Source organism: Dendrobates tinctorius, unplaced genomic scaffold (assembly GCF_039654945.1).
Source record: "Dendrobates tinctorius isolate UK_male_01 unplaced genomic scaffold, ASM3965494v1 ptg000059l, whole genome shotgun sequence".
NCBI classification, from domain to species: Eukaryota; Metazoa; Chordata; class Amphibia; order Anura; family Dendrobatidae; genus Dendrobates; species Dendrobates tinctorius.
The window spans coordinates 3,974,267-3,988,725 of NW_027361727.1; the positions used below are offsets into that span (position 1 = coordinate 3,974,267).

At 46.1% G+C, this 14,459-nt stretch overlaps 1 protein-coding gene across 7 annotated transcripts in view; it reads right to left on the bottom strand.

Annotated features, from left to right (window-relative positions):
* Positions 1-14,459, bottom strand: part of NAV2 (neuron navigator 2) — a 479,602-nt gene that overhangs the window by 42,944 nt on the left and 422,199 nt on the right. For 6 of the 7 annotated variants that reach the window (XM_073578323.1, XM_073578321.1, XM_073578320.1 and 3 more), the window contains one exon: positions 293-431. In XM_073578323.1, coding sequence (XP_073434424.1) covers positions 293-431 — 139 coding nt within the window. Of the gene's footprint in view, positions 1-292; positions 432-4,707; positions 4,922-14,459 lie in introns of those variants that run through there. The other variant, XM_073578325.1, reaches the window with a different exon arrangement.

Here is a 14,459-nt window from a genome sequence, read left to right on the forward strand (position 1 = left end):
AGCAGAAAACGAAAATCTCAGGGAAGAGAAGAAAAATAACAGATTTCTATCTGCCTGGGTCAATGGGGATTTAGAGATGAAGTGTGAACTCCTGGAACAAGGACTTACAGAACTACATCATCCAAGTGCAGAGGGTCAGGGAATAATCGGGATTTTCACTCTAAACACACATTTTGCAAATTCAGTTCATGTCCTGCATTAAAGAAAGTATAAGGAGCACTCCAGAATAATGGATCCATGGATCCCCCTAATGCACTTATAACAAGAGGACAGCTTTTGTGGACCATCATACCTGCACATCCAGGTTCTTCCGTGAGGACGCAGGCGTGTTGGTGTACGAGCTGATAGAGGAGCTGGTGTTAATGTCGTCTGTGCTCAGGTTGTCAATGGTGTCGCTGATCCCGCTGCTCACAGAACTACTGTCATCCCAACTGCAAGAGACAAGATCGGATGTGACCAGACTAATCATGGAAGAACGCTGCAAGAAGCTTCTGCTCAGTGTATCGAGGCTGATAACAGAGCAATGGAGTGCACTGACCAAGCCTGCAGTCATGAAGAAATGTCTATTTACAGGGCACCAAGCATAGTATCCAAGCCGGAAGGAGGTAGGCTTTCAAAAGTGCATTAAATTTAAAGAATTCATGATGACTCCCGATACCAAAAAGCAACGAAAAGAGGGTCACATTGTGGTAAAGACGTAGAATGGTCTTTGCTTGTATCTGCCAGGGTGGTCACTGGATCCCAGACCCTGCACACGCTCATATATACCAAGGATCTAGTATTGAACCAGAGAGAAAGCAGTCCCTGAATCCCATCCACCAGATGCCGCACACACTCCCTCATAGCAAGGACTGAACAAGAGAGAAAGACATCCCTGCACTCCCATCCCCAAACCCCGCTCCCTCATACCAAGGACTGAACCGGAGAGGGAAAGCTGTCCCTGCCTTCCCATCCCCTGACCCCGCTCAATCATACGAAGGACGGAACATGAGAGAGAAATCCGTCCGTGACCTCCCATCCCCAGATCTCGCTCATTCATACCAAGACTCTGCACATGCTCCCTCATACCAAGGACAGAACCGGAGAGAGAAAGCTGTCCCTGCGTTCCCATCCCCTGACCCCGCTCAATCATACGAAGGACGGAACAGGAGAGAGAAATCCGTCCGTGACCTCCCATCCCCAGTTCTCACTCACTCATACCAAGACTCCGCACATGCTCCCTCATACCAAGGACAGAACCGGAGAGAGAAAGTTGTCCCTGCGTTCCCATCCCCTGACCCCGCTCAATCATACGAAGGACGGAACATGAGAGAGAAATCCGTCCGTGACCTCCCATCCCCAGATCTCGCTCATTCATACCAAGACTCTGCACATGCTCCCTCATACCAAGGACAGAACCGGAGAGAGAAAGCTGTCCCTGCATTCCCATCCCCTGACCCCGCTCAATCATACGAAGGACGGAACAGGAGAGAGAAATCCGTCCGTGACCTCCCATCCCCAGTTCTCACTCACTCATACCAAGACTCCGCACATGCTCCCTCATACCAAGGACAAAACCGGAGAGAGAAAGTTGTCCCTGCGTTCCCATCCCCTGACCCCGCTCAATCATACGAAGGACGGAACAGGAGAGAGAAATCCGTCCGTGACCTCCCATCCCCAGTTCTCACTCACTCATACCAAGACTCCGCACATGCTCCCTCATACCAAGGACAGAACCGGAGAGAGAAAGCTGTCCCTGCGTTCCGATCCCCTGACCCCCTCCCTCATACGAAGGACGGAACAGAAGAGAAATTCGTCCGTGATCTCCCATCCCCAGATCTCGCTCACTCATACCAAGACTCCGCACATGCTCCCTCATACCAAGGACAGAACCGGAGAGAGAAAGCTGTCCCTGCGTTCCCATCCCCTGACCCCGCTCCCTCATACTAAGGACTGAACAGAAGAAATTAAGCCGTCCCTGCGCTCCCATCCACCAGACCCCACACACACAAGCTCCATCATACCAAGGGCTGAACCGGGGAGAGAAAGCCATCCCTGAGCTCCCATCCACCAGATTCCGCACACGCTCCCTCATAACAAGGGCTGAACTGGGGAGAGAAAGCCGTCCCTGCACTCTCATTTACCAGACTCCGCACACGCTCACTCCTACCAAGGACTAAACCGGAGAAAGAGAAAGCCATCCCTGAGCTCCCATCCACCAGATTCCGCACACGCTCACTCATACCATGGACTGAACCGGAGAGAGAAAGCCGTCACTGCGCTCCCATCCACCAGACCCCGCACACGCTCCCTCATACCAAGGATCTGGTACTGAACAGGAGAGAGAAAGCAGTCTCTGCACTCGCATCCACCAGAAACTAATCTCACATTCCAGCCGCACTATTTTGGGCACTGCCCTGTTTATACTCTACATTCCCTGGAACGCTCACATCTATGTGCACTGTTGGCCTTGCTGCCAGTGTGGGCAGTGCAAATGACCCAGAAACACAGTCATGGATCCAACCCAGAGGCCAAAATAGCTAATAACACAGTCAGAGACAAACTGGGCCAAAACAAGGGCAAACCCTGGCAATGAAGCCCATCCACACGCTAGCCAAAACGAACCAAATTTCAGTGTCCTACTTGTGACTTTCTAGCTGCAATGCAACAACAATTCCCTGCATACCGTGGCAGCAGCTGGGTGTTGTAGTTTCACAGCAGCTAGAAAGTTATGGGTTGGAAACTGTGAACTAGAAAAAAAAAAAGAACCAAGTATGCAAACAATTTCTGTTGCATTTTGCATATATGAATAGTGGGGAGTATTAAGCCTTGAAAAGTGGACAACTCCTTTAAGGCTGATAGTTTACATATAAATGAAGTTAGTGGTCACGGACGAACCCCCCCCCCCCACATTATATTAGAACAGCCATGCTATGTGGTGGTACATTAGGGGGCTCAAACAACTGTGGGATGACTCTTCACCATGAGCCATCTCTCTCGACTCCATCATACACAAAAAAGCTTGTCTCAGCCAAGACTTTATAGAGAGAAGACACCCTGTACCCTCCAGATACATCTACTAGCAGCTGGAGAGAAAAAGGTATTGAGTGTCGGAGTGAGTGTTCACACGGACCGATCCTTCTCTCCTCCATCATCCGAGTCTGGAGGCCCCCCTTATAAAGAAAATTAGAATTTTGTCCGATCTTGCTGAAATCTACAGTGTTTGGGGGTCTTTAGTTTCATGAGGATACACAGAGGAATATTGAATAGTGGAATAAGTTTGCAGGACCGTGGTCCATTGGCCACACCAGTATTCCGTGGCTATTGGACCAGAGCTCTGCGGACTTCCTCCTATGTGCCGGCATCCCTGACACCACTTTTGATCAACTGGTCTGGAGCAACATCGTTGTGGGGTGATGCACACATGCTATCTAATCAAAAGAGGCACCAGGGATGCTGTCAGGTAGGCGGAGGTCCGCAGAGCCCCCAGCCGGACACCAATGTGGCTGCAGGACCAGGGTTCTGTAAATCGATTCGCTCATCACTATTGATGAGGACTTAAACAAAGAAAGGTTAGATAACAGGCACACTCCGTACATGATTTCCTAATTTTCCTTGATGGGATTTGCTCAGTTTTCCCTCGGAAACATACCGTGAAAGCTTATCCATGTGGCCCTACAAAAGCAGGATAAAGTGGTGCACCATTGAGATGTTCAGCCAGTATATGTGATTCTCCACCGATGATGTTACACTGTAGCATTAATGTAGATGAAATCTCCATAATTTCCATGTACTCTACTTCTAAACAGGCAAAATATAATATATTTTTTTAATAGTATCGAGGAAAAAAATATCCAAGTGGACATCTCCTTTAACTGAAGATAGATGTACGTAAGCAGTAGAGAATCTAAAACAAACACAGATGAGCGGGGCAGGCACGCCTGGATTACTCAGCAGGATGCACCTCCACACCAGAACCAGTCCTGCCTGACCCAGATCAGGGGTGATCATCAGTGGTCAGCTCCCCGCTCTCCTGTGACGGGACCCTGTGAACACCCTGGGAATCACCAGACCCTATTAATTACACACAGCGAGCTGGAAGAACTAGTTTTGGGCAATTGTAGAAGACAATGCTTCCTATGAGGCTGCCATGGCTGCAGGGGGATGTGATAAAGAGGAGGTAGTCAGGGGGAGGGGAGGAATAATACTAATCCAAACTAACAGGATTAAGGTGAAAAGGAGAAAAATTAATTAATGAGTGCCCCTCCGGCCAGGCTCGATCTGCTCTGTCATCTGAACGGAGGATTTAAATCTTCCCCTAAAATGTTTGTCAGTCCCCTTCTATCAATATTCTATGAAGGGAAAGCAGATAACAAGCCTTCAGAAAGCACAGGCGCTCTGGGCTTATTTATTTTTATGTACATTATTACTACACTGAAACAATGTACCGTAACTTCTGCTGATACACAATTTACTCCAGAATACAGCAGTCCTTTGTTTTCTGGAGAAACTTATTAACATCTTTATTTGCCTGATATTTTCTACCAGCTGTTTCTTTTCACCTTCTATCAAGGTCATAAAACGTTGGCAAGGAGAAGCCGCAACTCTGACAGGTCCAAGTTGTGAAAAAGTATCTGTGGACCCTTCACCCCACCCAAGATCAAGAAGAAGAAAATCCTGATATAATCGCGTCATACATGTCAGATGGCCCCTGCCTGCACCACTCACCTCCTGCAGTTCCCCTTCCATTGGATGGTTCGGTTCTGTCGCCCCTGGACAATCCTGGACATGGAAGCCGGTCTACCAGCGGCAGCTGGTGACACCTTCATGGAGGACAGCGATTCCTGAGTGCACTCATAGCCTCCTACTTAACAAAAGTTTTGTCTCTGGAGCACATGTAGGAGCCCTGACAATCACTGGAAGTCTCACCAGTGGAAAAAAAAAACCTTGCACTTCAGAAGTCAGGGAAACCTGATCTCACAAGTCATTAACCAGTAGAATGCCAGCAGCCGTCACAGAGCAGTTTAAAAAAAAAAGAAAAGCAAACTGCTCTCAGGGCTGGGAATTTTCCTAAGCAAATTCTGAATAGGCGCTTGCAGGGAGGCAAACAAAACACGGATGTCAGCCCTTGCAACTGCACGCTCATCATCAGGAGCAAACTGCAACTGCACGCTCATCATCAGGAGCAAACAGCAACTGAACGCTCAGTATCGGGAGCAAACAGCAACTGAACGCTCATCATCGGGAGCAAACGGCAACTGCATGCTCATCATTGGGAGCAAATGGCAACTGCACTCTCATCATCAGGAGCAACCGGCAACTGCACGCTCATCACCGGGAGCAACGGGCAACTGCACGCTCATCATCGGGAGCAAACGGCAACTGAACGCTCATCATCGGGAGCAAAACGGCAACTGCACGCTCATCATTGGGAGCAAATGGCAACTGCACTCTCATCATCGGGAGCAAACGGCAACTGCACGCTCATCATCGGGAGCAAACGGCAACTGAACGCTCATCATCGGGAGCAAACGGCAACTGAACGCTCATCATCGGGAGCAAACGGCAACTGCACGCTCATCATCGGGAGCAAATGGCAACTGCATTCTCATCATCAGGAGCAAATGGCAACTGCACATTTATCACCGGGAGCAACGGGCAACTGCACGCTCATCATCGGGCGTAAACGGCAACTGCACGCTCATCATCGGGAGCAAACGGCAACTGAAAGCTCATCATCGGGTGCAAACGGCAACTGAACGCTCATCATCGGGAGCAAACGGCAACTGCATGCTCATCATCGGGAGCAAATGGCAACTGAAAGCTCATCATCGGGAGCAAACGGCAACTGAACGCTCATCATCGGGAGTAAACGGCAACTGAACGCTCATCATCGGGAGCAAACGGCAACTGCACGCTCATCGTCGAGAGTAAAAGGCAAATGCACGCTCATCATCGGGAGTAAACGGCAACTGCACTCTCATCATCGGGAGCAAATGGCAACTGAAAGCTCATCATCGGGAGCAAACGGCAACTGAACGCTCATCATCGGGAGCAAACAGCAACTGTACGCTCATCATCAGGAGCAAATAGCAACTGAAAGCTCATCATCGGGAGTAAACGGCAACTGAACGCTTATCATCGGGAGTAAACGGCAACTGAACGCTCATCATCGGGAGCAAATAGCAATTGAAAGCTCATCATCGAGAGTAAAAGGCAACTGCACGCTCATCATCGGGAGTAAACGGCAACTGAACGCTCATCATCGGGAGTAAACGGCAACTGAACGCTCATCATCGGGAGCAAATGGCAACTGCACGCTCATCATCGAGAGTAAAAGGCAACTGCACGCTCATCATCGGGAGTAAACGGCAACTGCACACTCATCATCGAGACCAAACGGCAACTTCACGCTCATCATCGGGTGCAAACGGCAACTGCACGCTCATCATCTTGTGCAACGGCAACTTACGCTCATCTGGAGCAACAGCAACTGCACGCTCATCATCGCAAGCAAATGAAAACTGCACGCTCATCATCGGGAGCAAATGGCAACTGCAGGCTCATCATCTTGAGCGATGGCAACTGCACGCTCATCTTCTGGAGCGACGGCAACTGCACACTCATCATCTGGAGTGACAGCAACAGCATGCTCATCATCTGGAGTCAAGGCAACTGCACACTCATCAGGAATTTGCATATAAGATGAACTACAATTCCCAGCGAGATGTAGCATAGAATGTTACACAGGAAGTACAAAACAGGAACAAGTTCATTTATTCCATGTTATATGGTAAAACACACCAGAGTCGTCATTTCAGGATATCTGTCTACCCTGGGTTGTGCACAATACATATATAGAGCGTAAGCTCTATGGGGCAGGGTGGTCTCCATTTGTAGGTGTAATAACATGACTTTGAGCAGTTTTTAGGTGTTTTCTATTATGGAAAAAAGTAACAAAAAGAAGAACAATTGCTTTATAAACTGTGTGATACGGAGTATCCCGCGCTACTAAATCTCACGAGTATATATTCCCAAAACTCAAAAGTAGCCATCAGTTTATTCACCCAGTGGAATAAAAAGTAGTATCGTATATGTGAGGACTTGTCTTTTTTCTCCCTATACAACCCCGCAAAAAATATATATACCGTGCAATATAAATATATATATATTTTAACATTGTGGTCAGTGGTAGGTGTGTTGCCATACAACAACATAGGCCCTAAACGTATGTAAAACGTCTCAGATCATATTTCAGTTACCCCAGTGAGAAATATCCACTCGCGCCCCCAGATTTGGCTGCGTTCCCGATACATAAATACTCTGTTTTGTTGCTGACTACATTATATACACTATATCTGCACTTGTTTCACATGTGGACTCAGGGAGTCTTTATTTGCTGAAATCGCAGGGTAAATAGCCTCTTCATTGTGACGTCTTCCACCTGTATCTGCCATTTGTAACAGATATAGACTCTGCGTAATATAGCATAACTAATACAGCAAACCCTAGAATAATTAAAAAAAGATGAAAAGATTTACTCTTAAAATTAAATATTACATCGAGATATAATCTGCATTAGAATTTGAGCAATTTATACTGATAGGAACAGAAGAATGCTTATTATAAGTGCATCTATAATCTGTGTTCGAGTTTTCGTTCAGAAGAACATTTATTCCCGAATACTGGCCTGTGATCATACCAGAGATCACCCAATGAACGAGGTGACAAGCAGGTGATCACTAGGCAAACAAGGTGACTAGGCATGAGCGGATCTGTCAAAGTTCGGTTTCCGATACCAGACTCGAACTTTAGTCCAAAGTTCGGTTCGGGTACCAAACTGTACCCGAATTTGAATCAGAACCTGAACGCCATTGGAAAAAAAATGGCGACCTGAATTTTGGAGCTAGAAAAAAAAATCTCTCTTTCTGCAACGGACCAACCCCGTAACGCTGAACATTGCAATGGATGTCCGGGAGAAGTCTGTGTTCGGCGACTAATACCGGAAATTAACTGTCCAGTACGTACCCCGAACTTTTAAGTTTGGGTTCGCTCATCTATAAAGGTGACCAATGATCACCCGACCACCGAGGAGAGCAGTGAGCACCCGACAACCAGTGATTGAATTGTTCATGCTAGAATAAAAATCTTCTTTCTTGGCGGCACAATGTCAGCCAGTTAACAAGCGCCTATTGACAATATACCAAGCTCGTTTACTAGCCCGTTAACACGCGCTCATTTCTCAGGTGATTAGATCACTTATTATACCAGCATCAATATCATGGTTATGTGTAGCCCATCACACATGAAAACGGGATGTGCTGCTGATAACAAAACGATGTGTCATTCTGCTCCCATCAGTAATTTGTTGGTCGCCTCAATCAGGGGTGTACATATCACTGGTGCAACCTGTGCGGCCGCACATGGGCCGAAGAGGTAAGAGGGTCCACGTTTCCACCTCCAAAGCAGGAGGAATTGTGCATTATGAGGCGCTATTGGACTGCAAAGGCCCCATATACTGTTCTTCCACAGGGACCTCTTCTATGTGTGCCCGCCAGTGGTCTCAATGGACCTTTCCACGGGGTAATGTGAGGCTGATAACGATATTTATTCTGCCATAGATGATTCAGTTGACCAGAACAATAAGCATTTTTGCTCATTCCTCAGGTTTTGCTGTTTTTTCACGGATTGTCAGCTTGTCTAAATGCACCTCAAACCTCCTAGGATGCCAATCTCCCCAGGTTATACGGGGAGACCACAGATCAGCAGCCTTCATGATTGTGCATGCATCAGCAGAAGGGAACGGATCAGTGCCAATTAATTCTTCTTTATGGCAGAACATCCTGTGGAGCCTCAAAACACGGGGGTGGGGGAGCGGCTGCACCCCCTGTTAATGTGTCATCGTCTATAGGGCGCACATATGAGCGGACACTGTGCAGCATATTGCTTTACCAGTTATCAGCTGAGGGTTGTAAATAGTTGATCAGTATTGCTTACGATGGGACATTTATAGCTTGTGCAGCTGTGTATAATCCGGAGCTGATCTGAGAATTACCCCGACTCCACAGAAGTGCGTACAAGAATATGACATAACGCTGCACATACAGTGCCGGAGGAAGCCAACGTCTCTAGCTTCAGCTCCTCCGTTCCAATGATTTTACTGGGCTACAATGGAACAAATTTAGATATATGCTTGGAAGGAAACAGATTTACTGCTGCTTTCCAGCGCCAAGCACCGGAATAGAAGTGAGCTCTGCAAGTGCAGGTAACGACTTTCTAGTGGGAGATCAGGAATGCCGGACTGATGAAATCATTTTCTTCTCTGTTAAAGAGGTTTGAGGTTAGACGGAGGCTGCAGTGAATCAGCCACTTCTTGTACAAGTGTTATATCGAGCCTCGTGGGCAAACGCAAAAAAGACAATGGAGCTTGTCCTGGCAGGATAGAAGCTGACCTGCCGACAGTCCGGATATTCCAGGGGCATTTACACAAACCATGAACGGGGCATTTATGAACACGGAGCAGGTATTCACAGCGCAGAACATGGGTGGGCAAATACGATTAAAGATATTTGCAACAAAGACCCTCTCTAGGGTGCCCGGAGAATAGAGGACACTCCTGAAAGTAAATCATCCGCAGATGCTCCATAGGGAACGCTGAGAGATTTCAGCTCCTAAAATTGCAGAATTCTGTTTGCAGCTCTGAAGAATAAGGGTATGTGCACACGTTGCGGATTACCCTGAGGATTTTTCCGCGCGGATTTGGCCAAATCCGCAGGTAAAATAACCTGTGCTTTACCTGCGGATTTAGTGCAGATTTTGTGCAGATTTCCCCTGCGTTTTGAGACCTGCGGATTCCTATTATGGAGCATGGGTCAAAACGCTGCGGATTCCGCACAAAGAATTGACATGCTGCGGAAATGAACAGGCTCATTCCTAGAAACAATATATTTGCGTTATAGTGACTTAACTTTATATGCCGACTAATTTAATAAGTATCTGTAGTATTGGAGTCTGGCCTTTTAATTTCTATTTTTCCTCATGCTTTGCTTATCTACCGTAATCATATTCCCCAGCACTATACAGACATTCTCATCGCTGTCCCCAGTGGGGTTCACAATCTATTCACCATCTTTGGGGTCTATGGCAGTGTCCCCATCATTGCTGTTGAGTGACCTCAGTAGCGGCTCCTTCTCTAATGCACAGCTACTTTTACTATTATTTTTTCCTTTGTTATAATGTAGATAAAGGTATGAGGGGCTTCTGGTTGCTGAAGATATGAAATTATCCAATTTTGCATTTGCATTAGTAAAAATCCCAGTCTGTAGGTTTTGAATTGGTAAAACTATTTTTTGCCTTGCGCACGGAAATAAAAAGGTGAGAACCCAGAAGACGCAAACCCGGTGTTCACAACGACCCGTTCCCTCTATTAGCCTGTGGAGTCGAACTGTGACTATTTAGGAGCCTCCATGGGTAATGATCCTGGAATTAATCAATACAATGGCAGAACGAGTCCTAAAAATCACGTCCGCTGGGATTGCAGCCATGAGCGGAATTTGCAGTTTTAATCTCTGGCATTGTGTAAACAATGGGATAAATTCCGGCTGAAGGCGATCTGCTGACTGCATGGGAACGCTCCTCTGGGCAGAGGCCTTGGAAAAGTTTGCGCCCCCATGTAATTACTGCAGCTGATAGAGAGGGCATTTCCTGGAGTTAATGATTGTCGGGAGGCTCCTGTCCGACATATCCAATGACCTACAAAGTCACTGAAATGGTGGTAATAAACAGAGGCTCCCACAGCGTGATAACCATCAGCCGGACCCTGCGAGAATGTACCAAGCCCACTCTGCTAATGACGTAACCGCCAGCATTAGGCTGAAGATTATATCAGAGCTTATAAGCTCATATCAATCACACATATCATCACTGGTTTCATAGGACAAAACGTCTAACCTGAAACGGCTGATAACAGCGAGCAGAAGTGAGAAAATAAAAGAAGCCGCTAGCTGTCAGCTGACCTGACCCAAACTACCAATAAGAAAATCATCTTACCGTTTATTTGATCCCCTTTGTTCACCCTGCACCCTCTGATTCATGAAAAGAATAATAAAACTACAGTGTAGACTGACCCAGCACTAGGGAGCCAGGGTGCCGAGCACAGGACATTTTTTAGGTCAGTGGGAAACTGAAGGACAGGGGAACGGTAACGTTTCCGGTCTACTATTTTTACCAATGAGGAACAACAATATAATTTGACAGCGGTTGATCAGAATTATGGAAATTAGAGTAAAGAGCATTGATTTTGAATCCCCATATTTTTTTCTTACAAATGTGATATATGAGGGCGAGTTCCTGGGAGCAGCTGGGCATCCGAGACTATGACCCTCCATGCAAAGTCCGTGCTAAGCCCATAGTAAACATGACCTCAAAATCCGGCTCACAAATATTTGCCTGTCTGTATGGACAGCGGAGAGAGGGGACAGTGGGCGAGAGGACTACTCTCTGGTGTATTATGCTGACAATGGGGGAAAAAAGGAAGAATGTGATTGATCTGATTAATTAGCATTGTATGACATAACACGGCCAGAGGCCCAGATCCACCCAGACAAGCCCATGGCACTCAGGATATCACACAGCGATGCAGGTACTGCTGCTGTCAGGACATGCCGGTCGCTGATATCACTGGAGGTGTAAATTCAGCAGTCATCGACACTCTCCACTCATAGTGTATATGATCACACAATAATATATACGGTTGTGCTCAAAAGTTTACATACCTCGTCGGAATTTTTGCTTTCTTGGCCTTTTTTTCAGAGAATATGAATGGTAACACCAAAACTTTTTCTCCACTCATGGTTATTGGTTGGGTGAAGCCATTTATTGTCAGACTACTGTGTTTTCTCTTTTTAAATCATAATGACAACCCAAAACATCCAAATGACCTTGATCAAAAGTTCACATACCCTGGTGATTTTGGCCTGCACAGAAGTTGACACAAATGGGTTTCAATGGCTACTAAAGGTAACATCCTCACCTGTGACCTGTGACAAATGCCAGGAAAATGTGTACGGGATGCATAGAAAAACCCACAAATAATATCAGCTGAAATACTGGACTCTCTGAAAACTAGCGGTGTGGCCGTTTCAAGAAACACAAAAAGGAGGCACTTGAAGAAAAATGGGCTGCATGGTCGAGTCACCAGAAGAAAGCCATTACTGCGCAATTGCCACAAAGAATCTTGCCTACAATGTGCAAAACAGTAGAGACAAGCCTCAAAACTTCTGGAACAAGGTAATTTGGAGTGATGAGACCAAAATTGAAATTTTTGGCCTCAACCATAAACTTTACATTTGGAGAGAAGTCAACAAGGTCTATGATGAAAGGAACACCATTCCTACAGTAATGCACGGAGGTGGATCGCTGACGTTTTGGGCATGTGTGAGCTACAAAGGCACAGGAAACTTGGTAAAAGTTGAAGGAAAGATGATTGCAGCATGTTATCAGCAAATCCTGGAGGCAAATTTGCAATTATCAGCCCGGAAGCTGCGCATGGGACACACATGGATGTTTCAACATGACAACGATCCAAAACACAAGGCCAAGAGGACCTGTCATTGGCTACAGCAGAACAAAGTGAAGGTTCTGGAGTGGCCATCTCAGTATCCTGACCTCAATATCATTGAGCCACGCTGGGGAGATCTCAAGGGCAAAGTTCTTGCTAGACAGCCCAGGAATTTACAGGAACTGGCGGCTTTTTGCCAAGAAGAGTGGGCAGCTTTACCATCTGAGAAAATAAAGAACCTCATGCACAACTACCACAAAAGACTTCAAGATGTCATTGATGCTAGAGGAGGCAATACCCGGTATTAAGAAATGGGGTATGCAAACTTTTGATCAGGGTCATTTGGATGTCTTGGGTTGTCATTATGATTTAAAAAGAGAAAACACAGTAGTCTGATAATAAATGGCGTCACCCAACCACTAACCATGAGTAGAGAAAAAGTTTTGGCGTTACCATTCATATTCTGTGAAAAAAAGCCAAGAAACATTACATTACTGATCCTGAGTTAGATCTTGTATTATACACCAGAGCTGCACTCACTATTCTGCTGGTGCAGTCACTGTGTACATACATTACATTACTGATCCTGAGTTACATCCTGTATTATACTCCAGAGCTGCACTCACTATTCTGCTGGTGCAGTCACTGTGTACATACATTACATTACTGATGCTGAGTTACCTCCTGTATTATACTCCAGAGCTGCACTCACTATTCTGCTGGTGCAGTCACTGTATACATACATTACATTACTGATCCTGAGTTACATCCTGTATAATACCCCAGAGCTGCACTCACTATTCTGCTGGTGCAGTCACTGTGTACATACATTACATTACTGATCCTGAGTTACATCCTGTATTATACCCCAGAGCTGCACTCACTATTCTGCTGGTGCAGTCACTGTGTACATACATTACATTACTGATCTTAAGTTGCATCCTGCATTATACCCCAGTGCTGCACTCACTATTCTGCTGGTGCAGTCACTGTGTACATACATTACTGATCCTGAGTTACATCCTGTATTATACTCCAGAGCTGCACTCACTATTCTGCTGGTGCAGTCACTGTGCACATACATTACATTACTGATCCTGAGTTACATCCTGTACGGATCCAGAGCTGCACTCACTATTCTGCTGGTGCAGTCACTGTGTATATACATTACATTACTGATCCTGAGTTACATCCTGTATTATACTCCAGAGCTGCACTCACTATTCTGCTGGTGCAGTCACTGTGCACATACATTACATTACTGATCCTGAGTTACATCTTGTACGGATCCAGAGCTGCACTCACTATTCTGCTGGTGCAGTCACTGTGTACATACATTACATTACTGATCCTGAGTTACATTCTGTATTATACTCCAGAGCTGCACTCACTATTCTGCTGGTGCAGTCACTGTGTATGCGTACATACATTACATTACTGATCCTGAGTTACATCCTGTACGGATCCAGAGCTGCACTCACTATTCTGCTGGTGGAGACACTGCGTACATACATTACATTACTGATCCTGAGTTACATTCTGTATTATACTCCAGAGCTGCACTCACTATTCTGCTGGTGCAGTCACTGTGTACGCGTACATACATTACATTACTGATCCTGAGTTACATTCTGTATTATACTCCAGAGCTGCACTCACTATTCTGCTGGTGCAGTCACTGTGTACACACATTACATTACTGATCCTGAGTTACATCCTGTATTATACTCCAGAGCTGCACTCACTATTCTGCTGGTGCAGTCACTGTGTACATACATTACATTACTGATCCTCAGTTACATCCTGTATTATACCCCAGAGCTGCACTCACTCTTCTGCTGGTGCAGTCACTGTGTACACACATTACATTACTGATCCTGAGTTACATCCTGTATTATACTCCAGAGCTGCACTCACTATT